Genomic DNA, 24,665 nt, shown 5'->3' on the forward strand with positions numbered 1-24,665 from the left:
CAGCCACTGAAGAACTCTCGGACCCACAGAAGCTCCAAGTCCTCTACTCACGGGTGAGCCCTCAAGTTTTCCCCACATCCGGGATGCGCCCACCAACACAGAAGTGATGACGCTACTAAAGGGACAGTACATTAAGTCGGTGAATTAAGTGTACGCCAGGCACCTCCTGGCCACGAGACGACAACTCGCCCCGGGGAGACTCTGGACGATTTCTTGCAGGCTCTACGGATATTCGGTAGGAACTGTGACTGCCAGGCAGTTTCGGCAGTCCAACACACCGAACTACTAATCAGAAATGCTTATGTCACGGGCATTAAGTCTACATACGTTCGCCAGCGAGTATTGGAAGGGGGTATGCTTGATCTTGCAGAGACTGTGCAGCTCGCTAATTCCCTAGAAATGAAAATGAAAATCGCTTATTGTCACGAGTAGGCTTCAATGAAGTTACTGTGAAAAGCCCCCGTAGAAGTGGCCTCCCGTAATCTGGAGGTCTACACCTCCGACCGCGCGGCACCCTCGTGGGCTCCACCAGCTGCTGACTCGAGCACAGTGCAAGCCTACGCAGTGCTTCAGCCAGCCAACTCCGGAGGGCCCAAATGTTATTTTGGTGGCCAGAGCAAACATCCCAGGCAGCGCTGCCCGGCGCGGAGCGCGACCTGCAACGGGTGCGGGAAGAAGAGCCACTTTTTTTCCGTTTGCCAGACCCGGTCACTCACCGCTGTTTCCAGGCCTGGCATTGCTACACCCCCCACGTGTGATCCAGGGGCGCCGCCATCTTCTCCACCACAAGCCACGTGCGGACCGTGGACGCCGCCATCTTTGGTGCCATTTTGGACCGCACCTCAGGACCCCTGCTCGTCTGGCCGTTCGCTGCCCGCTGATACCTCTGCCACCACTAATCAACCCGGGACCTCCCAACATCTTCCGCAGCCCGCCTCCATCACCCTTGATCAGTCGCAGCCCCGCAACCTCGCGACCGCTACGATGACGGTAAATAGAAATAGAAATAGAGAAATACAGCACTGAACAGGCCCTTCGGCCCACGATGTTGTGCCGAACTTTTGTCCTCGGTTAATCATCGAATTTTGGACACTAAGGGCAATTTATCATGGCCAATCCACCCAACCTGCACATCTTTGGACTGTGGGAGGAAACCGGAGCACCCGGAGGAAACCCACGCACTCACGGGGAGGATGTGCAGACTCCACACAGAGAGTGACCCAAGTCGAAATTGGACTTGGATCCCTGGAGCTGTGAAGCAATTGTGCTATCCACAATGCTACCGTGCTGCCCTTAAAATAAATTAATCTACACTCCATTATTCTACCCTAATCCATGTACCTATCCAATAGCCGCTTGAAGGTCCCTAACGTTTCCGACTCAACTACTTCCACAGGCAGTGCATTCCATGCCCCCACTACTCTCTGGGTAAAGAACCTACCTCTGACATCCCCACTATATCTTCCACCATTAAACTTAAATTTATGTCCCCTTGTAATGGTTTGTTCCACCCGGGGAAAAAGTCTCTGACTGTCTACTCTATCTATTCCCCTAATCATCTTAGAAACCTCTATCAAGTCGCCCCTCATCCTTCTCCGTTCTGATGAGAAAAGACCTAGCACCCTCAACCTTTCCTCATAAGACCTACTCTCCATTCCAGGCAACATCCTGGTAAATCTCCTTTGCACTTTTTCCAAAGCTTCCACATCCTTCCTAAAATGAGGTGACCAGAACTGCACACAGTACTCCAAATGTGGCCTGACCAAGGTTTTGTACAGCTGCATCATCACCTCACGGCTCTTAAATTCAATCCCTCTGCTAATGAACGCTAGCACACCATAGGCCTTCTTCACAGCTCTATCCACTTGAGTGGCAACTTTCAAAGACCTATGAACATGGACCCCAAGATCTCTCTGCTCCTCCATATTGCCAAGAACCCTACCGTTAACCTTGTATTCCGCATTCATATTTGTCCTTCCAAAATGGACAACCTCACACTTGTTAGGGTTAAACTCCATCTGCCACTTCTCAGCCCAGCTCTGAATCCTATCTATGTCTCTTTGAAGCCGACAACAGCCCTCCTCACTATCCACAACTCCACCAATCTTCGTATCATCTGCAAATTTACTGACCCACCCTTCAACTCCCTCATCCAAGTCATTAATGAAAATCACAAGCAGCAGAGGACCCAGAACTGATCCCTGCGGTACGCCACTGGTAACTGGGCTCCAGGCTGAATATTTGCCATCCACCACCACTCTCTGACTTCTATCGGTTAGCCAGTTCGTTATCCAACTGGCCAAATTTCCCACTATCCCATGCCTCCTTACTTTCTGCATAAGCCTACCATGGGGAACCTTATTAAATGCCTTACTAAAATCCATGTACACTACATCCACTGCTATACCTTCATCCACATGCTTGGTCACCTCCTCAAAGAAGTCAATAAGAGTTGTAAGGCAAGACCTACCCCTCACAAATCCGTGCTGACTAACCCTAATCAAGCAGTGTGTTTCCAGATGCTCAGAAATCCTATCCCTCAGTACCCTTTCCATTACTTTGCCTACCACCGAAGTAAGACTAACTGGCCTGTAATTCCCAGGGTTATCCCTATTCCCTTTTTTGAACAGGGGCACGACATTCGCCACTCACCAATCCCCTGGTACCACCCCTGTTGACAGCGAGGACGAAAAGATCATTGCCAACGGCTCTGCAATTTCATTTCTTGCTTCCCATAGAATCCTTGGATATATCCCGTCAGGCCCGGGGGACTTGTCTATCCTCAAGTTTTTCAAAACGCGCAACACATCTTCCTTCCTAACAAGTATCTCTCGAGCTTACCAGTCTGTTTCACACTGTCCTCTCCAACAATATGGCCCCTCTCGTTTGTAAATACTGAAGAAAAATACTTGTTCGAGACCTCTCCTTTCTCTTCAGACTCAATACACAATCTCCCGCTACTGTCCTTGATCGGACCTACCCTCGCTCTAGTCATTCTCATATTTCTCACATATGTGTAAAAGGCCTTGGAGTTTTCCTTGATCCTACCCGCCAAAGATTTTTCATGCCCTCTCTTAGCTCTCCTAATCCCTTTCTTCAGTTCCCTCTTGGCTATCTTGTATCCCTCCAGCGCCCTGTCTGAACCTTGTTTCCTCAGCCTTACATAAGTCTCCTTCTTCCTCTTAACAAGACATTCACCTCTCTTGTCAACCATGGTTCCCTCACTCGACCATCTCTTCCCTGCCTGACAGGGACATACATATCAAAAACACGCAGCCCCTGTTCCTTGAACAAGATAAAAGGTAAAGATCAACGGGCACGAGACGACCTGCCTCTTTGATTCCGGGAGCACAGAGAGTTTCATCCACCCTGCTATGGTAAGGCGCTGCTCCCTCCCGTTCCCCCCCCCCCCCCCCCCCGTCACCCAGAAAATCTTCCTGGCCTCCGGATCCCATTCCGTGCAGATCCGGGGGTACTGTGTCGCGACCCTCTTGATTTTCAATGCCACCTCCAAAGCCTTACTATAAAATTCGACGGGCCCTGCCCCCCCCCCCCCCCCCCTCACCGTCTGTGGCCTCACGACCCTTAAGGTCGATACACCTTCACTTTTTGCAAACCTCACCCCGGACTGCAAGCCCATCGCCACTAGGAGCAGATGGTACAGTGCCCAGGACAGGATCTTCATCAGGTCGGAGGTCCAACGGCTTCTGCGGGAGGGGATCATTGAGGCCAGTAACAGTCCCTGGAGAGCTCAAGTGGTGGTAGTGAAGACTGGGGAGAAGCACAGGATGGACATTGACTACAGTCAGACCATCAACCGGTACACATAGATCAACGCGTACCCCCTCCCACGCACATCTGACACGGTCAATCAGATTGCGCAGTATCATAAGAACATAAGAACTAGGAGCAGGAGTAGGCCATCTGGCCCCTCGGGCCTGCTCCGCCATTCAATGAGATCATGGCTGATCTTTTGTGGACTCAGCTCCACTTTCCGGCCCGAACACCATAACCCTTAATCCCTTTATTCTTCGAAAAACTATCTATCTTTACCTTAAAAACATTTAATGAAGGAGCCTCAACTGCTTCACTGGGCAAGGAATTCCATAGATTCACAACCCTTTGGGTGAAGAAGTTCCTCCTAAACTCAGTCCTAAATCTACTTTCCCTTATTTTGAGGCTATGTCCCCTAGTTCTGCTTTCACCCGCCAGTGGAAACAACCTGCCCGCATCTATCTTATCTATTCCCTTCATAATTTTAAATGTTTCTATAAGATCCCCCTCATCCTTCTAAATTCCAACGAGTACAGTCCCAGTCTACTAAACTCTCCTCGTAATCCAACCCCTTCAGCTCTGGGATTAAACCTAATGAATCTCCTCTGCGCACCCTCCAGCACCAGTACGTCCTTTCTCAAGTAAGGAGACCAAAACTGAACACAGTACTCCAGGTGTGGCCGCACTAACACGTTATACAATTGCAGCATAACCTCCCTAGTCTTAAACTCCATACCTCTAGCAATGAAGGACAAAATTCCATTTGCCTTCTTAATCACCTGTTGCACTTGTAAATCAACCTTCTGTGACTCCTGCACTAGCACACCCAGACCCCGACCGCATGCGCCCCCTCCTGGAACTCCCTCTCCCCCACTGCCCCAAGTCCCTGAAATTATGCCTGGGGCTTTTCTCATCGAGTCTTCTCCACAGTAGACTTGAAGTCCGCCTACCGCCAGCTCCTCATCCGCCCGGAGGACCGCCAATACACTGCGTTCGAAGCAGATGGCTGCCTCTATCATTTCCTTAAGAGTTCCCTTCGGAGTCACCAATGGGGTCTCGGTCTTCCAGCGAGAGATGGGCCGAATGGTTGACCAGTACAGGCTGCGGGCCACCTTCCCGTACCTAGATAATATCACCATCTGCGGCCATGATCAGCAGGAGCACGACGCAAACTTCCAAAAATTCCTCCATACCGCCAGACTCCTTAACCTCACCTACAATAAGGAGAAATGCGTGTTCCGCACCAACCGCTTAGCCATCCTTGGTTACGTAATGGAAAATGGAGTCCTAGGGCCCGACCCCGACCGCATGCGCCCCCCCCTCCTGGAACTCCCTCTCCCCCACTGCCCCCAGTCCCTGAAATGATGCCTGCGGCTTTTCTCATATTACGGCCAGTGGGTCCCTAATTATGAGGACAAGGCCTGCCCACTCATCAAGTCCACAGTTTTTCCCCTGATGGCTGAGGCCCGCCGGGCCTCCAACCACATCAAGGCGGACATCGCCAAGGCCGTGATGCACGCAGTCGATGAGACCCTCCCCGTTCAGGTGGAGAGCGATGGATCAGACGTAGCTCTGGCCGACAGCCTCAACCAGGCAGGCAGACCCGTAGCTTTCTTTTCCCGCACCCTCCATGCCTCCGAAATTCGGCACTCCTCTGTCGAAAAGGAGGCCCAAGCCATTGTGGAAGCTGTGCGACATTGGCGGCATTACCTGGCCGGCAGGAGATTCACTCTCCTCACTGACCAACGGTCGGTTGCCTTGATGTTTAACAATATGCAGCGGGGCAAGATCAAAAATCACAAGATCTTGAGGTAGGGGATCGAGCTCTCCACCTGTAACTATGAGATCTTGTACCGCCCGGGGAAGCTCAATGAACCCCCAGGTGCCCTATCCCGCGGTACATGTTCCAGCGCACAAGTGGACCGACTCTGGGCTCTCCACAATGACCTCTGCCACCTGGGGGGTCACCCGGTTCTTCCATTTTGACAAGGCCTGCAACCTGCCCTACTCCACTGAGGTCAGGACCGTAACCAGATACTGCCAAGTCTGCGCAGAGTGCAAGCCGCACTTCTACTGGCCAGATAGAGCACACTTGGTGAAAGCTTCCCAGCCCTTTGAGCGCCTCAGCATGGACTTCAAAGGGCCCCTCCCCTCCACCGACCGCAACGTGTACTTCCTCAATGTAATTGATGAGTACTCCCGGTTCCCTTTCGCTATCCCATGCCCCGACGTGACTTCTGCCACGGTCATCAAGGCCTTGCACAGCATCTTCACCCTGTTCGGTTTCCCCACCTACATCCACAGCGATCGGGGATCCTCCTTCATGAGCGATGAGCTGCGTCAGTTCCTGCTCAGCAAGGGCAGTGCCTCGAGCAGGATGACCAGCTACAACCCCGAGGGAAACGGGCAGGTGGAGAGGGAGAACGGGACGGTCTGGAAGGCCGTCCTGCTGGCCCTTCGGTCTAGAAATCTCCCGGCCTCCCGCTGGCAGGAGGTCCCCCCCGATGCGCCCCACTCCATCTGGTCGCTCCTGTGCACCGCTACTAATGAGACCCCTCAAGAACATGTGTCTGCCTTCCCTAGGAAGCCCACCTCTGGGGTCTCGCTCCCAACATGGTTGACAGTTCCTGGACCCATCCTCCTCCGAAAGAATGTGCGGAGCCATAAATCGGATCCCTTGGTCGAGTAAGTCCACCTCCTCCATGCAGACCCCCAGAACGCCTACATGGCACACCCCGACGTGCAACAGGACACAGTCTCCCTCCGGGACCTGGCACCCGCCGGGTCCCCACCCACAACCCCCAACCAGATACCGCTCCCCCCCCCGCCCCCGGTTACCTCGTTCACCCCTACGCCACCCACCCTCCCATCAGCGAACCTCACCTCAACCCCCATCCCAGAAGGATCCGTCCCCTCACTGGATCCACTAAGAGGTGACAAAGGAGAGGACAACATGCTCCCTGAGTCGCAGGTGACCACATCAGCGCCCACACCACCACAGAGTACAGAGCAGAGAACATACAGGGCAGAAGGAGGCCATTCGGCCCATCGAGTCTGCCCCGACCCACTTAAGCCCTCACTTCCACCCTATCCCTGTAACCCAATAACCCCTCCTACCCTTTTTGGTCACTAAGGGCAATTTATCATGGTCAATCCACATAACCTGCACGTCTTTGGACTGTGGGAGGAAACCGGAGCACCCAGAGGAAACCCACGCAGACACAGGGAGAACGTACAGACTCCACACAGATAATGACCAAAATGACCAAAGGTGGAAATTGAACCTGGGTTCCTGGCGCTGTGAGGCAGCAGTGCTAACCACTGTGCCACTGTGCTGCCCAGTTCTGGAAAAACCCATGCAAAGGTCAGGCTCGCAGGCCTCAGCAAGGAGCATCGGGAGGCTGCAGTGGAAAGGATAGAGGGGGAGGGCAAATATGGGGTTTGGGAGAATACCTTGAGGGCGAGGCCTCTAATGGGCACTGGGCACCTGAAAAGGTGGCACCCCCCCATCTTGTAGATGGCAAGCTGGACACAAGCCTTCTCCACTCTGGGTTAGATCCCAGCGATGGCCAGAGGAGGCCCTTAAATGGCAACTAATTGGACACTTTAGGGGATCAACAGGCCCATGGATGGGTGGGTCAGTTGGTCGATGAACGGGTGAGTCACCTGACGCCTCCCACTGCTAATGGTAGAATTGCAGCAGATGGTGCGCCATGGTGGGTCAGCACCAGAAATTCTGCCATTGGCATGATGCCCAATTCTATGGCACATTGTCTGCAATCCACCGCTCTGTGTGGTGGGCAGGGGTACATGTAAAATTCCCGCATGTTCCAAATTGCAGCAATCCCATTGCAGCAAAAATCTGCCCTGGTCCACCCACGTCTACGCTACCACCAAGAAAGCACAACAGCGCCTATACTTCCTCAGGAAACTAAGGAAATTTGGCATAGGAAGCATCCTATCTGGCTGCAGCACAGCCTGGTATGGCAACTGCTCGGCCCAGGACCGCAAGAAACTTCAGAAAGTTGTGAACACCGCCCAGTCCATCACACTAACCATCCATGGACTCCATCTACACCTCCCACTGCCTGGGGAAAACGGGCAGCATAATCAAGGATCTCTCCCACCCGGCTTACTCACTCTTCCAACTTCTTCCATCGGGCAGGAGATACAGAAGTCTGAGAACACGCACGAACAGACTCAAAAACAGCTTCTTCCCCACTGTTACCAGACTCCTAAATGACCCTCTTATGGACTGACCTCATTAACACTACACCCTGTATGCTTCATCCAATGCCGGTGCTTATGTAGTTACTTTGTACACCTTGTGTTGCCTATTATGTATTTTCTTTTATTCCCTTTTCTTCCCATGTACTTTTTAAAAATATAAATTTAGAGTACCCAATTCATTTTTTCCAATTAAGGAGCAATTTAGCCTGGCCAATCCACCTACCCTGCACATCTTTGGGGGGGCGAAACCCCACGGGGAGAATGTGCAAACCCCACACGGACAGTGACCCAGAGCCGGGATCGAACCTGGGACCTCAGCGCCGTGAGGCAACAGGGTTAACCCACTGCGCCACCTCGCTGCCCTTCTTCCCATGTACTTGATGATCTGTTGAGCTGCTCGCAGAAAAATACTTTTCACTGTACTTCGGTACACGTGACAATAACCAAATCCAATCCAATCCAATCTAAGCAGCTGGGAAAGTTAAAAATTAAATTATTTAAATTTTTATTAATTAAAAATAAAATGGCAACTAAAAAAACTACAGGTTCTGGTAAAAACCCATCTGATTGACGAATGACCCTTCGGGAAGGGAATCTGCTATCCTTGCCTGCTCTGACCGACAGGTGACCCCCAGCTCCCAGTTTGGCTCGTAACTTCCCTCGGGAATGGAGTCACAAGCCCCATTGAGTTGTGTTCAAGAGGGCGATTCACCACCAGTTGGTTCAGGGCAATACCGGGACCGGTTTGCAGGTGACGCCCATATCTTGGGACCGGGTTTATAAAAAGGAGGTTGTGATTGGCCATCTGTAAGGAGAGTCACTGAAATAGAAACAGAAAATGCTGGAGAAACGCAGCAGGTCTGGCAGCCTCTGTGGAGACAGAAACAGAGTTCACGTTTCGAGTCCTCTTCAGACGAGAGCCACTGTGCTGCTTCTGGTAAATTAAAGCAATAAGAAAATCCCGATGTGAATGGACCCTTTAGACCTCTGGTGCCTAGAGTCTGTATGCGTATTATGGATATCGCTCCTGCTACTCTTGGATCTGATCCACCTGACACAACCCTACATTGGTACAGGGACCAAAGACTGAAATTATGGTCTTTGCAATTAGCGTTGAAGTCTTTGATGTATGATATAAAGGTCATCTCCCCACTAATTTTTAAAAAATAAATTTAGAGTACCCAATTCTTTTTCCCAGTTAAGGGGCAATTTAGCGTGGCTAATCCACCTACCCTGCATATCGTTTATGTGGGAGTGAGACCCACGCAGAGAGGGGGAGAATGTGCAAATTCCACACGGACAGTGACCCAGGGCCGGGATCGAACCCAGGTCCTCAGCGCTGTGATGCAGCAGTGCTAACCAGTGCGCCACTTCTCTAATGTGACGGAGGCTGGGGTGACACGCGACACAAAGCACTGTGCCTGGTCCATACGTTTGTAAAGTACACTGTGCTATCGTTGCCCCAGCGAGTGAGGGGTTTCAAGACTCACCGAAGACTGCTGACCAGTAGCTCTTTGACCCTGTCTTGTTCAGAAGGAAGATCTCTGTTCTCCTGGTTTGTCCAACCAAGCAGGTACCGAAATCGACGTTATTGGTGGAGAGCTCGAAGAACGGCAGGGCAAGGAAAGCTTGGAGAGGAATACGCTGCAAGGAGGAATCCAGGTTTTCAATCACAATCCTCTTAATACTTCACAAAATAGATTGCAGTATTTCAAGTAACAAAATAAAAACATTGCAAATCTGCATTTATTTATTTCTTTCCCAAACCAGTCACGAACATTTGGATGATACCAGATCTGAGGAGTTGGTAAGAAAGTTGGGTTTCAAAAGGGAGGATTTTGATGCGATCTAAATTGAGCTCCTCAATATCCTTCAGATGAATTGATCACTGTGGAAAAGGATTCAAATACCAGGGGCATATTCAAATGAAAATTAAATAGACAATTCAGTTACAACTACTTAATTTAAAGTCAAGTGACGAGAATACTCAGTAGAGTATACACCTCCACTACACTGTATTAATTCAATGTTATAATTACGCAGCTCTTCCTCGAGTCTTTCCCCTGTCTGGCTGATGCTCTGGAACTTCACTAAGCTGTAAAAGGAAAGCTTTGATCTCATTGAGGAGGTTGTAGTCCAATCCAACTCTCAACAACCTGCTTTGAAAACTCTGCTCAGATTTCGACAAATTGCACCACAGCACCTGAGACAATCCATAGCATCCTAAAACAATCAACAACATTCAAAATAAAATAACCCACAATATTCCAAAAGAGAATGTCAATTCGCCCTTTTTCCCAGTGTTAATGGATCCTGAGCTTCGCCAAAACCTTCCCTGGGTCGATGAAAAATGAAAATCGCTTATTGTCACGAGTAGGCTTCAAATGAAGTTACTGTGAAAAGCCCCTAGTCGCCACATTCCGGCGCCTGTTCGGGGAGGCTGGTACAGGAATTGAACCGTCCTGCTGGCCTGCCTTGGTCTGCTTTCAAAGCCAGCGATTTAGCCCTGTGCTAAACAGCCCCGACATCTGATGGAACTTGTACATTGAAGTTCCATTGAATCGGTCCATTACTTTTTGAGATATATTGTTCACAGAGAAATAGTCTAACAGACTAACTCACAGGGGAAAAACATAACCTTCACCCAATTTCAGTGGGAGTAGTTAAAAAAAGATCAGTGGAAGGCCTCTGAACAATGTAACTAACCATGGTCCCTTTGGATTCTGAAGGATTTTTTGAGGTCCATTTTCACAAGTAACCCTTGTGGGTAATTCCATCTCCTTATTAATTTTAATCTCCATCTCAACTTCCCTTGACTTTTGTTGTCCTTTGGTCCATCCTACATCTCTCCTACCACCCAAAATCTGTTTTTAAAAAAAATATTCACAGGCTATGGACTTCAATGGCTTGGCCAGCATTTGTTGCCTATCCCTAGTTGCCTTCAGAAGGTGGTGGTGAGCCACCTTGTCGATCCGCTGCAATCCATGTGGTGTAGGTATACGCACAGTGCTGTTAGGGAGGGAGTTCCAGGATTTTGACTCAGCGACAGTGAAGGAACACCCATATCTTTCCAAGTTAATATTCAGGGTCATCTATTCAACTTTTCCATCTCCCATGGCTACTTTATTCCCGTTCTCGGAGTCACTGACAAGGTATTATCCATTGGCAAGGTCATCTCTATTTCCTTGCATAGTCCCACCCTTTCGAACCCTAATTCTTTCTGTTTGCAGCAGTAAAGTACTGTCAACAGGGCTTTTACATCTGCACATTTAAACTTTCTGGGCCTGGGTTTAGGCCTTCCAGTCATCATGGTACTTCCAGAGCTGTTTGACCAGTTTTTGCAGGGGAACCAGACATCCAAGGTAGGGACACCCTGCTCCCTGCAAAACCTCATCCCGTCTTTCCCCATCTTTGCTTAATCAGTCCCAAGTGGTGTACACGTGAGCATATCTCGAACATAACACCATTCATCACCAGATCTGGCCGGACCACACCAAATACTACTGGGTCTCACTCCCTTCTGCCAAAACACTGAAATACAGAGACAAGCCCCAGCTTCAAACGTGGGTTTGAGTAGGGTGATCATTGCTCGGCACAACATCGAGGGCCGAAGGGCCTGTTCTGTGCTGTACTGTTCTATGTTCTATGTTCTTTTGTGCAGTAAACATTGAGCTAACCGTTACGCCCTCTCCCCTGACTAACTCCACTCTCAGCAACTGGAGGGAGTTCATTATCATTTTTTGTCACAACTGGCCATGTGCGAAGGCTGCCAACAATTTGGTTTAGCCTGAGATAGTGGCCAGAGGAAAGGGTGTTGGGGGGGGGGGGGGGGGGAGGGACTCTGTAAGTAGCTCCTTTACTGCATTAATCACCAACCCCCAACATTTATTACTCTTTCGTAATCTGCCAAACACCAGAGGGTTTTTCAAAATGTGATTGAGTAACTGTAGCAGGGGCAATAATGCAGCTCTGTCATCTCAACCTCTCTGAGAATACCAACAGAATTATGCTTTTAATTTTAGAGACCCTAACAAGAGGATAGAGAACACGACTCAAAAGGTTTTGAAAAGGATCTGTGCAGGAATCCCCCTCACCTTACCTGTGTAGATTTGTTGTTGTACTCAATCACAAGGTCCTGGTTATACTCTTGCTTCAGTTGTCTCCTCTGAAAATAAATCTCCTGGGATTTCAATAACTCCACGGAAGTGCAAAATGCAATGGTGACCTGCAAAGACAGGCCTGGAAACATCAGCCACCTGCAGTACCGAGCACCTGTTAATGTATCTGTGTACTGTAGCGAAACTCACTCTCAAAATACAAAGTACACAGCAATTCACATGCAAGGAAAGAAAGGAAAGGCACACTTCACCACTCCAGGGCGCTTAAAATGCGTTATTGGAAGAGCCCTAGGCGGAAGACGTTTCAATTGAAGTTCTGCACGTTCCCCCCGTGTCTGCGGGGGTTTCCTCCGGGTGCTCCGGTTTCCACCCAGTCCAAAGATGTGCAGGTTAGGGGTGAATTGGCCGTGCTAAATTGCCCCTTAGTGTCCAAAGTGTTGTATTCTCTATTCTGCTTTACCTGGATGGTTCAGATGCGTAGTGTTGAATAAAGAACACAAAGCTTTGTTAACGATCAAAATCATAAATTTATTATACTATTAATTAAGATTCGTTTGCATTCCTTAAGTAGAAGATTATTATATAAAACGATGCTATCTCTAACTTACAGAATGTACGTCAGGGGTGGGCAAACTACGGGCCGCGGGCCGCATGCGGCCCGCCAAAGGTCTTTATGCGGCCCACCAAGATCAAGTCATATTTTTTTTAAGGTTAATGGGGGGGCTCTTGGGTTACTTACTGGTATAGGGTGGATACGTTGACTTGAGTAGGGTGATCATTGCTCGGCACAACATCGAGGGCCGAAGGGCCTGTTCTGTACTGTTCTATGTTCTATATGAGGCGCCCAGAATCATAACCGGGTGAAGTAATTATTTTACTTAATATACTATGCGGCCCTTTAAAATTGTGAATTTCTGAATGTGGCCCTTGCACGGAAAAGTTTGCCCACCCCTGATGTACGTGCTCCCTATCTTCCATGCACGGCAAACTATCTCCCTCGCTTCGGGCTCACACTCTGTTCACCTCCAAGGGCGCACCGCCGCGACCCTAACGATTCGGGGCACTAGCTACTCGAACTTCCAGCTATACGTACTCCCCAAACTCTGCGCCTCACTCTTACTGGGACTCGACTTCCAGTGAAACCTCAAAAGCCTCACACTCAGCTTCGGTGGGCCCCTACCTCCACTCACTATCTGCAGTCTAGCGATGCTAAAAATCGACCCCCCTCCACTCTTTGCCAATCTCACTCCGGACTGCAAACCCGTAGCCACTCGCAGCCGGCGATACAGCCTGCAGGACAGGGTATTTATCAGAACCGATGTCCATAGGCTCCTACGTGAGGGGATCATAGAGGCCAGTAACAGCCCCTGGAGAGCTCAGGTGGTGGTCATCAAGACCGGGGGAAAATTCCGAATGGTAATGGACTACAGCCAGACCATTAATCGGTTCACGCTCCTTGATGCGTACCCCCTCCCCAGGATTGCAGACATGGTGAATCAGATCGCCCAGTATCGTATTTTCTCCACAGTGGATTTGAAGTCTGCATACCACCAGCTCCCAATCCGCCCGGAGGATCGCCACTACACGGCATTCGAGGCAGATGGCCGCCTCTTCCATTTCCTCCGGGTTCCCTTTGGCGTCACGAATGGGGTCTCGGTTCCAACGAGCAATGGACCGAATGGTGGACCAGTACGGGCTGCGGGCCACGTTTCCGTACTTGGACAACGTCACCATCTGCGGCCATGATCAGCAGGACCACGACGCTAACCTCCATCGATTTCTCCAGACTGCCCAGAAACTCAACCTCACGTATAACACGGAGAAATGCGTTTTCCACACGACCAGGCTAGCCATCCTCGGCTATGTCGTGGAAAACGGAGTCCTGGGCCCCGACCCGGACTGTATGCGCCCCCTCTTACAACTCCCTCATTGTGCCAGGGCCCTCAAAAGGTGCCTGGGATTTTTCTCGTATTATGCCCAGTGCGTCCCTCAGTATGCGGACAAAGCCCGCCCACTATTTAAGGCCACACTCTCCTCTGTCAGATGAGGCTCGCCAGGCCTTCACCTGCATCAAGGAGGACATTGCCAAAGCCGTCATGGGGACGGTGGATGAATCCGTCCCTTCCCAGGTCGAGAGCGATGCCTCAGAGGTAGCTCCAGCAGCCACGTTAAATCAGGCAGGGAGACCAGTCGCCTTTTTCTCCCGAACCCTCTCCGCTTCGGAACTTCGACACTCCTCGGTCGAAAAGGAAGCATAAGCCATCGTGGAAGCTATACGACACTGGAGGCACATGCCTTCATGTTTGACAACTCACAAAGAGGCAAAATTAAAAATGATAAGATCCTACGGTGGAGGATCGAACTCTCCACCTACAAGTACGATATTATGTATCGACCGGGGAAGCTCAACGAGCCCCCAGATGCCCTGTCCCGTGGCACGTGCGCCAGCGCGCAAGACGACCGCCTAAAAGCAATCGACAATGACCTCTGCCATCTGGGGGTCACCCGGCTCGCCCACGACATCAAAGCCCGAAATCTGCCTTTCTCCACCGAGGAGGTAAAAGCCATCACCAGGGACTGCCCGATCTGTGTGGAGTGCAAACCGCACTTCTATAGACCAGACAGGGCCCACCTGGTAAAGGCCTCCCGGCCCTTTGAACGCCCGAGCATCGATTTCAAAGGGCCACTCCCCTCGACCAATCGGAATGTGTACTTCCTGAACGTCATCGACGAGTTCTCCCGCTTCCCCTTTGCTATCCCGTGCCCCGATATGACCTCCCACACAGTCATCAGAGCCCTACACAGTATCTTCACCCTGTTCGGGTTCCCCAGCTACGTACACAGTGACAGGGGTTCGTCCTTTATGAGCGACGACCTGCGTCAGTACCTGCTTAACAAGGGCATCGCCTCGAGCAGGACTACCAGCTACAACCCGAGGGGGAACGGGCAGGTGGAGAGGGAGAACGCGACGGTCTGGAAGACCGTCCTACTGACCCTCCGGTCCAGGAATCTCCCGACCTCCCATTGGCAGGAGGTCCTCCCCGACGCGCTCCATGCTATTTGGTCCCTCCTATGTACAGCCACCAACCAGACCCCTCACGAACGGCTACTTGTTTTTTCGAGGGGCACTACCACGGGGGTTTCGCTCCCAGCATGGTTGAAGACACCAGGCCCGGTTCTCCTCTGGAAGCACGTCCGGACACACAAAACTGACCCACTCGTAGAAAGAGTGCTCCTACTCCACTCCAACCCCCAATACGCTTTCATCGAATACCCTGACGGCTGTCAGGACACTGTTTCCCTCCGGGACCTGGCGCCTGCAGGATCCAATCTCACCACTACTACCGTCGAGGTACCTCTCACACTACACCCCGCACAACCCTCCGCGCCCTGCGCCCCCGCCCCTACAAGTTCATTGCCCGTGCTCCGCGCCCCCGTGCCGATGGGTTTCTGGCGCTCCCCGTCGCCAGTCGAACCAGTCGGGTACGAAGCTCGGACCGAATCACCCCCGGAGTCCGCCATGGTACCCTCACCGACCGCCACCACCCAGCCACCAGAAGAGGCTGCAACCCCGGTGCTTCGCCGATCGCAAAGGACGACTCGGCCGCCGGATGGGCTCAATTTGTAGACCGATCACCCCCGCTGGACTTGATTTTTTTACAGGGGGTGAATGTGGTGAATTATAGACCTACTAATTCACACTGTGTTCCAGTATATGTATTGTGTCCTTGTGGGCTCTGTATACGAGCCATTGCGCGGCTCTGCCCATAGGGGGAGATGAGGGGTTTGTACAGGGCTCCATCCGTGGCTCCACCCATGGCTCCTCCCACTAACCGGAAGTATAAAGCTTTGCAGTCGTGAGCCTGCCTGCCAGTTCATCTCGTCGCAGGCAGGCTCTGTTGTAAGATTATTAAAACCACTGTTCACTTCCAATCTCGTGTCTTGTGAATTGATGATCACATCACTCCCCACCTCAATAAACGGACAAATAACAACTACAAAAAGACCCAGTAAGATCAACAGCCAACAGTAATTAACTCTTTAAAGAGAGAAATGGTTGCCATCTCCCAAATAAATTTCTCAGAGGATGCTCTAATAGAAAAAACATCAAGGGTGCGATTTAATGCACAAAAAAAGCAGGGTCTTATTTTGGGTGAGTGTAGCGGAGTGTTTCTCGGTCCCTACGGCTTACACTAAACCTCAGATTTGCCAACAGCCCCACATCCAAACTCCATGCCGGTCGCTGAGCTGTGTAAGCTGATGGAGGTAATGGCTACCGAATTTGAGAGACAATTGGGCAAGCACTTCGAGAGGTAAGGGAGTGAGATGATGGAGACCCCCAAAAGGTTGGTGGAGGACATGTTGGGCCTGAGAAAGGAGGTATTGGGAAAGACGTCGGAGACGGTACTGAATCATGGTGAGGTGCTGAAGGTGCTGGAGGAGACTCTGTTGTGACGCAGTGACCAGGTAGCCTCATTGGAAGCTGAGCTGCTGATGGTGGAGGACAGGAACAAGGGCCTGACGGTTAAGGTCAAGGGCTTGGAGAATAATAATAATCATCTTTATTGTCACAAGTAGGCTTACATTAAAGATTATTATTCTCCAAAGGTTGGGTGGATTGGCCATGATAAATTGCCCTTAGTGTCCAAATTCTATGATTAACCTAGGACAAAATTTCGGCACAACATCGTGGGCCGAAGGGCCTGTTCTGTGCTGTATTTCTCTATCTCTATTCTCCAAAGGTTGAGGAGGCAGAACCTCAGGATCATGGGGTCGCAGGAGGGGGTGGAGGGCCCGAAGCCAACTGAGTACTTTGTGCGATGTTCGCAAAGATGTTGGGGGAGGAGCACCAGGTTCCTCCCATTGAGCTGGACAGGGCGCACCAGTCGCTCTGGGTGAAGCCACGGGCGAATAAGCCACCTCGAGCAGTGATAGTGAGCTTTCATAGTTATCGGATGAAGGAGAGGGTCCTGAAATGGGCCAAAGAAAATGGAGAGATGTGATCGAGAGATCGCGACATACGCAGTATTCTTATATACCAAGATTCTGTGGCAGAGTTGGCAAAACGGCCAGCAGGGCGAAGTCAGTACGGTATAAGAACGGTGTGTGTTTTGGTGTGGTGTACCTGGCGAGTCTCAGAGTCATGCAGAATTCCAGAGGTCATCTTTTCGAGACGGCGGAGAAACAAAGGTTTCTGTTAAAGTTATTGGGGCTGAACTGAGGGGGTTTGAATGGGATTTTTATGGTGGTTGGGCCAAGACTGTTTGGGGCTGTTGTAATGTTCTTCCTCTTTGTATATAGATATCGTTAATTGAAATTTATGATCTTGTATTGAGGGAGTATATGTTCAGATGCAACCTGTCCTTCTTATACAGGTCACACATGCCCCGGAGGAGCTCCCAGTGGTCCAGATAACTGACACCCTCCCTCCTACACCAGCTGTTTAGCCACATGTTTAGCTGCTCTATCTTTCTATTACTAGCCTCACTGGCGCGTGGCACAGGGAGTAATCCCGAGATTACAGCCCTTGAGGTCCTGTCTTTTAACTATCTGCTTAGCTCCCTGAACTCCTGCTGCAGGACCTCATGCCCCTTCCTGCCTACGTCGTTAGTACCAATATGTACCATGACCTCTGACTGTTTGCCCTCCCCCTTCAGGCTGCCCGCTACCCATTCTGAGACATCCTGGACCCTGGCACCAGGAAGGCAACATAGCATCCTGGAGTCTCTTCCACGTCCACAGAAGCACCTATCTGTGCCCATGACTAGAGAGCCCCCTATGACTATTGCTCTTCTGCGCTTCGACACTCCCTGCTGAACATCAGAGCCAGCCGTGGTGCCACTGCTCTGGCTGCTGCTGTTTTCCCCTAATAGGCTATCTCCCCCCGACAGTATCCAAAGTGTTCGAGAGGGGGACAACCACAGATGATTCCTGCTCTGACTGCCTGTCCCTTCTGGTGGTCACCCATCTCTCTGCCTGCACCTTGGGTGTGACCACATCACTATAACTGCTATCTATGACGCTTTCCACCACCTGCATGTTCCTAAGTGCATCCAACTGCAGCTCCAACCGAACCATGCGGTCTGTGAGGAGCCCCAATTGGGTACACTTTCTGCAGATGAAGCCATCTGGGACGCTGGAAGCCTCCCGGACCTGCCACATCTCACAGTCAGAGCACTGCACCCCTCTAATTGACATTGCATCAACTAATTAGTAAATTAAATTTAAAAATAAATAAATTTTTAAAAAGTTACTGTTAACTATATGTTTACTAGCACTAGATTTCTACTATAAATGTAAATGCTGAATACAGTACTCTCTGGCTTAGATACCCCTCTAAATTATGATTAAGTAATTCATTAATTATGTTTAATTAGTTTAACAATATTTAATTTTTAAATTTAGTGCAGATTCCCTACCAGCCGATCAGATCACAGCTTTCCTGTGATGTCACTTTCCAGTTTGATTCCTCTGCAGAGGGAGGGGGACAGGTCTTGTGGTTCTTTTCTGTTACTCATTTGATGTGGGTCTTGGCTTGTGGGGGGGGGGGGGGGGGGGGGGTCTTGGCTTGTGGGGGGGGGGGGTGAGACAGAATAGTTTGAGAGGAGGTAGTTGGGGGATTTCTGGGATAGGGTCAGGGTACATTGCTGATGGTGACCAGGTTTTATTTTCTTTGTCTCATCCTATGGGTGGGTCTAGGTGCCACCTTGGGTGGGCCCTAGTATTAGGAGCCTGGAAAATGGGAGGGGGACAATCCCTCACGGTGGAATAGCTGACTTGAGGGGAAGGCGGGGGAGTGAAAGATCCCTGATTAGATTGGTCATGTGGCATGTTTGGGATTTGAGGGGCCCAGTGAAGCGAGCTAGAGTTTTCTCTCATTTGAAGAATTTGAGGGCCGATGTGGAGCTTTTGCAGGTGATGGATCAGATTAGGCTTCAGAAAGGTTGGATGAGTCAGGTGTTCCACTCGGGCTTTGATAGCCTGGTGGGGTAACAATTTTAATTAATAAAAGAGTTTGGTTTCAGATGGGGAAGGTTGCAACAGATCAGGGGGGTAGATACAAAATAGTTACACGGACATTGGAAGGGAGATGTTGGTAAATGTGGACATTCCAAACTGGGATGACATAGCATTTATAAGGAGGATGTTGCCCGCCATACCAGACTTGGACAAGCACCAGTTGATCTTGGGGGGGAAATTTGATCTGTCTTTTGAATCCAAAGTTAGACCGGTCTAAGTCTAAGTCGTTGACCCCTTCGGGGATAGCAAAGGCATTGACCGCATTTATGAAGGAGATGGGAGGAGCGGATCCATGGCGGTTTCTGCACCGGGGGAGCGTATTTATGGATTGACTTCTTCATAATGGGAAGGTCTCTGCTACCGGGAGTGAGGAAATCGGAATATTCCACGAGTTATTTCGGATCACGCTCCACATCTGGGAGGTGTGGTATTGGAGAGGGAGCGGCTCAGCAATTGGCATGGAGTTTGGATGTGGGGCTGATATCAGATCTGGGCTTTGTGTGAGGATCTAAAGGGTGATCGATGAGTGCGTGGGGGTTTAATAAGAATGGGGAGGTTTCGCCCTCGGTTGTTTGAGGCGCTGAAGGCTGTGGTGAGAGTGTAAATAATCTTGCATAAGGGACAGATAGACAGGAAGGGAAGGGAGGAACACCAAAGGTTGGTGGATGGGATCCTAGAGGTTGATGGTAGATACTCGAGTGATCCCGCTCCAGAGCTCCTGGCTAGCAGGAAGAAGCTGCAGAATGCAGTTTGATTTACTGTTCATAGGTAAGGCAGTGCGCCAGCTATGCCCCTCGAAGGGGGTAATGTACGAGTATGGGGAGAACGCCAGTCACCTCTTGTTTCGCCAGTAGACGCGGCAGTCAACCACCCGAGAGATTATTCAGAAACTCGGGTGGCAGGTTGGTGTCCCTGCCGGATAAATTCAATGGGGTCTTTGAGATGTTCTATATAATATTCTCCATAGGTCGGAGCCACCTGGGGAGGTGCCAGAGTTTTTGAAGGTCTTTGAGGAGAATCAGATGGGTTTTGTTAAGGGTTGGTGATTGTTATCTAATGTGCGGCAAACGTGGTGTTGCCCACGGCGGAGAGGATGGAGCAGGAGGTTATTGTTGCACTGGATGCCGAGAAGGCTTTTGATAGGATAGGTACTGGAAATGTTTGGACAGAGCCTAAATTTGTAACATGGGGTACGATTGTTTATAGAGCACCGGGTTAGTGTCCACACAAATAACATGAGCTTGTGGAATTTTCAGTTGAACAGGGGAATGAGACAGGGGTGCCCTATGTCCTCCCTCTGGTTTGCATTGGCGACAGAACCTTTGGCCATTGCCCTGAGGGTTTCAGATAGGTGAAGGAGGATAATGGGAGGTGAAGGAGGATAATGGGAAGGGGCGGCGGAGCATAGGGTGTCCCTGTATGTGGCAGACCTGATTCCCCCCATTGGCAAAATAATGGCGCTGCTGAGGTGCTTTGGCTATTTCTAAGGGTACAAATTGAACCAGGAGAAAAGTGACTGTTTCCCGGTCCATCCTTTGGGAGGGGAGTCAATCTGGGGGTGTTGCCGTTCAGTTTAGCAGGTTCTCAGTTCAGGTATCTGGGGGTTCAGGCTCGGGATTCGGCCCGGTTCTGTAAGTTTACTACTCGAGCCTGGTGGGAAGGGTCAGGACCAATTTCCATAGGTGGGACAGTCTCCCTCAGTCTTGCTGGATTCAAAGGACAGTCCTTTATTATCGAGCCTGATGCAGAGAAGGTGTTGGGTTGGTGTGGGGACCCGGAAGCCACCTAGGTACGGATGGAGTTGAAATCATGTAGGGGGACTGGGTTGCAGGCACTAGCGATGGCCTCGCTCCCGTTCTCACTGGTGAAATATTCGGCAAATCCGGTGGTCGTCTCCGTCCTGAAGATATGGAGACATGTCGGCAACATTTAAAATTAGGGGACTTCCGGTCGCATTTGCGAGCGGGACAGCCACATCGAGAGGAGCTCCCGCCAGTGGTCACTATTTGCGTCGCTTTTGGGGGTTTCCCCGATTCTTCGCTCTCCTCCCCCCCGATTGTTGTCGGCCTTTGGGGCCGTCCCGGGCGTCAAGCGGGGCCGGTTTGAAAGCAGGCGAGGAGCCCCGCGTGGGTGTCGGGCGGCGGGAGCTGAGGCATCGGGCCCAGCGTGCACGGAAGTCGGAGCAGCGGGGGCGGAGCCTAACAGAGGAAGAGGCGGCAGGCCCGAAGCCAGGGCGCGATGTAGGTGAGATGTCCCACATCGGGTGGCTCCAGCCTAGAATGGTGTAAGAAGACTGAAGTCCAGTCCCAGGGCAATTCTTGAGGAATACAAAAAGGAAGAGAAAGAAGTTTTAAAGAAACTTTGTGAGTTTTTTTTGAAGGAAGAATTTTTTGTTTTTTTTATAAAAAAAAGATTGAAAGAAAGGGGAAAAAAAAGGAAAAAAAATAAGTTGTTAAAGTTGTCGAAGAAGGGAGGAAACGTGGGCTCACCGTTGAATGAGAGGACCAGCAAAAGCGCGAACAAGATGGCGGATGTCGGACCGCATGGTGGGGCCGCACTGCTCACAATGACCGAGGTGATGGCTATGGAGCTGGAAAAGCAGTTTGCGAGGCACATGGAGGCTTTGAGGAAGGAGATGGCAGTCGCATTGAAGTCATTGGTGGAGGAGGCAATCGCCCCGGTGGGGGTAGCTGTGGCAAAGACATCGGCCGAGGTGAGAGAGCAAGGCGAGAAGATGAAGGAAGTGGAGGAGGCCGTGTCGCAACACAGCGACCAGTTCACCTCGATGGGGAACAAGCTGCGGAGGGTGGTGGAGGTCAACAGAGGACTCCGAGCAAAGCTCGAGGACTTGGAGAACCGCTCGAGGCGGCACAATCTGAGAATTGTGGGCTTTCCTAAAGGGATAGAAGGCCCAAGGCCAACAGAATACTTCGCTAAGAGGGTGGCGGAGTTGATGGGGGACAGTGAGAACCCCTCCCGGTACGAGCTGGACCGAAGTCATCGGTCATTAAGGCCAAAGCCCAAAGTGAATGAGCCGCGAAGAGCAATAATTATCTGCTTCCATAAGTACTGCATGAAGGATAAGGTGTTAAGCTGGGCGAAGCAGAAGCGTGAGGTGCAGTGGGATGGTGCTAGAGTTCGGATCTACCAGGACTTGACGGTGGAGTTGGCAAAAAGACGAGTGGCGTTCGGGCGAGTGAAGGTGGCATTGTACAACAAGGAGGTGCAATTTGGTATGGTGTACCCGGTGAAGCTGAGGGTGATGTATAATGCCAAAGACTTTTATTTCGAGTCAGTGAAGGTGGCTGAGGCGCTCGTGAGGGCAGAAGGCTTGGGACAGACGTGAGGAGCGGGGCTGGAGGAGAGACTGTGATCTGTGATTGGGGAGCTGCAAAATGGATAAATGTTATAACTTTCTTATTATTGACGTGTATTGTAATTTACTTCACTTCACATTGTTACAGAGTTCAAGTTATTGGTTGGGTTGATTGGCATTCTGTGTTACGACGGTTCTATTTTAGTGAATTGTATGGATTGGATTGTTGTTTATGTTTTTTTTTCTCTGGGACTGGTTGGGAGGGGATGGTATACCTTGACGTGAGGAGCCACCCACGCTAGCTAACTAAAGTCGGCTAGCGAACAGAGGTGAGGTGAGAGGAGGGCTGCGGACATTGGAGCCTGGTTAGCAGGTTTTGATGGGCTTATGAGGCGAGTGGGGGGGGGATCATCAATGCTGAGAAATGTTTTTTTTGAGAGGAAATGTAGGGGGGGGGAGTTGGGAGGGGGAGGGGGAAGGGGTTCGATGTTAATAATGGATATGGGCGGGTCAGGCTCATGGGGCAGGACCCGGTGGTATGATGATGATGGATATCTTAAAATTTGAAAGCTGATGTAGCAATGCTGCAGGAACCTCACTTGAGGGTGAAGGACCAGGTGGGACTTAAAAGGGGCTGGGTTAGTCAGATGTTTCACTCCGGATTTGACGGAAGGGCTCGATAATGGTCAGCAAAAGAGTACATTTCCAGATGGAGAACGTGATGGCAGATCAGGGGCAGAGATATGCGATTGTGACAGGGGCGCTGGAGGGGAGGTTAGTGGCGCTGTTAAGTGTATACGGCCCCAATTGGGACGATGTGGGATTCGCAAAGAAGGAGTTTGGGGCCATCCCCGACTTGGACACACACAAACTGATACAGGGGGGGGGGACTGGAACTTGGTGCAGGAGCCAAGGTTGGACGGGTCATGGCCGCGCTCGCTGGTCCCATCGGAGGGAGGGGGGGAGGGGGGGGTGGAGAAGGCGTTGGCTGGGCTAATGGTGGAAATGGGGGGTTTCTGCACCCGAGGGAACAGGAGTACTCGTTTTTCTCAGCAGTCCATAAGGTATACTCGCAGATCGACTTTTTCGTGGTGGGGAAGGCTTTGCTGGCTGAGGTTAAGGGGTCGGAATACTCGGCAATTGCAGTGTCAGATCATGCTCCGCATTGGGTGGATATGGTACTGGAGAAGGGGGTAGCACAGAGGCCGGGGTGGAAATTAGATGTGGGACTTTTGGTTGACAAAATTGAAAAGGTAATTGAGGAATATATAGGTTTCAACTGTACGGGTGAGGTGTCGAAAGCAGTTGTCTGGGAGGCTCTAAAGGAAGTAGTGAGGGGTGAGATGATCTTGTTTAAGGCCAGGGTGGACAAAGAGAAGAGGTTGGAGCGGCAGAGGATAATAGGTGAGATGTTGGAGGTAGATAGGAATTATGCAGAACCCAGCGAAGTTGGAAAAGAGGAAGGAACTACAGGCGAGCTTTAACCGACTATCCACCAGGAAGGCGGTGCGCCAACTGAGACAAGCGAGGGGTGCAGTTTACGAGCATGGAGATAAGGTTATGGAGATAAGGAGTATGTTAGCAGATCAGCTACGGAGGGAAGCAGCGGTAAGGGAAATTGGTGAGGGATAGGGCAGGGAAGTTGGTGGTGGCTGATTAACAAGGTCTTTGAGGAATTTTATGAGAGGTTGTACAGGTCAGAGCCACCTGGGGGAGACCGGGAGATGCTGGAATTTTTAGATGGGTTGGAGTACCCGAGGTTAGGGGAGGGGGACAGGGCTACATTAGAAGGAGCGATAGTGGAGCAGGAGATAAAGGATGCGATTGGAAGGATGCAGTCGGGGAAGGTGGCGGGGCCGGATGGGTTTCCAGTGGAATATTATAAAATATTCAAGGATAAGTTGGCACCCCTGAAGATGGGAATGTTTGAAGAGAGGATAGGGAAGGGAGTGTCACCACAAACTTTGGGGCAGGCATCGATTTCCCTGTTGCTAAAAAAAGATAAGAGGCCCATATCACTTTTGAATGTGGAAGCAAAAGTATTGGCGAAGGTACTGGCGGGGAGGCTGGAGGGGTGCCTCCCGAAGGTGATAGGTGAAGATCAGACAGGGTTCGTGAGAGGGAGGCAGCTCTTTACCCTTCGTTAGAAGGGTATTGAATGTCATTATGGCACCGGCGGAGGGGAAGGAAACAGAGGTGGTTGTGGC

General features: G+C 50.8%; 1 protein-coding gene across 3 annotated transcripts in view; it reads right to left on the reverse strand.

The window, feature by feature from the left end:
* The window catches only part of dlec1 (DLEC1 cilia and flagella associated protein), a 191,005-nt gene that overhangs the window by 3,079 nt on the left and 163,261 nt on the right, over window positions 1–24,665 (reverse strand). For all 3 annotated transcript variants that reach the window (XM_038798563.1, XM_038798564.1, XM_038798562.1), the window contains exons 37-38: window positions 12,104–12,229; window positions 9,495–9,648 (exon numbers count right to left, since the gene is read on the reverse strand). In XM_038798563.1, coding sequence (XP_038654491.1) covers window positions 9,495–9,648; window positions 12,104–12,229 — 280 coding nt within the window. The remainder of the gene's footprint in view (window positions 1–9,494; window positions 9,649–12,103; window positions 12,230–24,665) is intronic.

The sequence above is a fragment of the Scyliorhinus canicula genome, chromosome 5 (genome assembly GCF_902713615.1).
Source record: "Scyliorhinus canicula chromosome 5, sScyCan1.1, whole genome shotgun sequence".
Taxonomy (NCBI): Eukaryota; Metazoa; Chordata; class Chondrichthyes; order Carcharhiniformes; family Scyliorhinidae; genus Scyliorhinus; species Scyliorhinus canicula.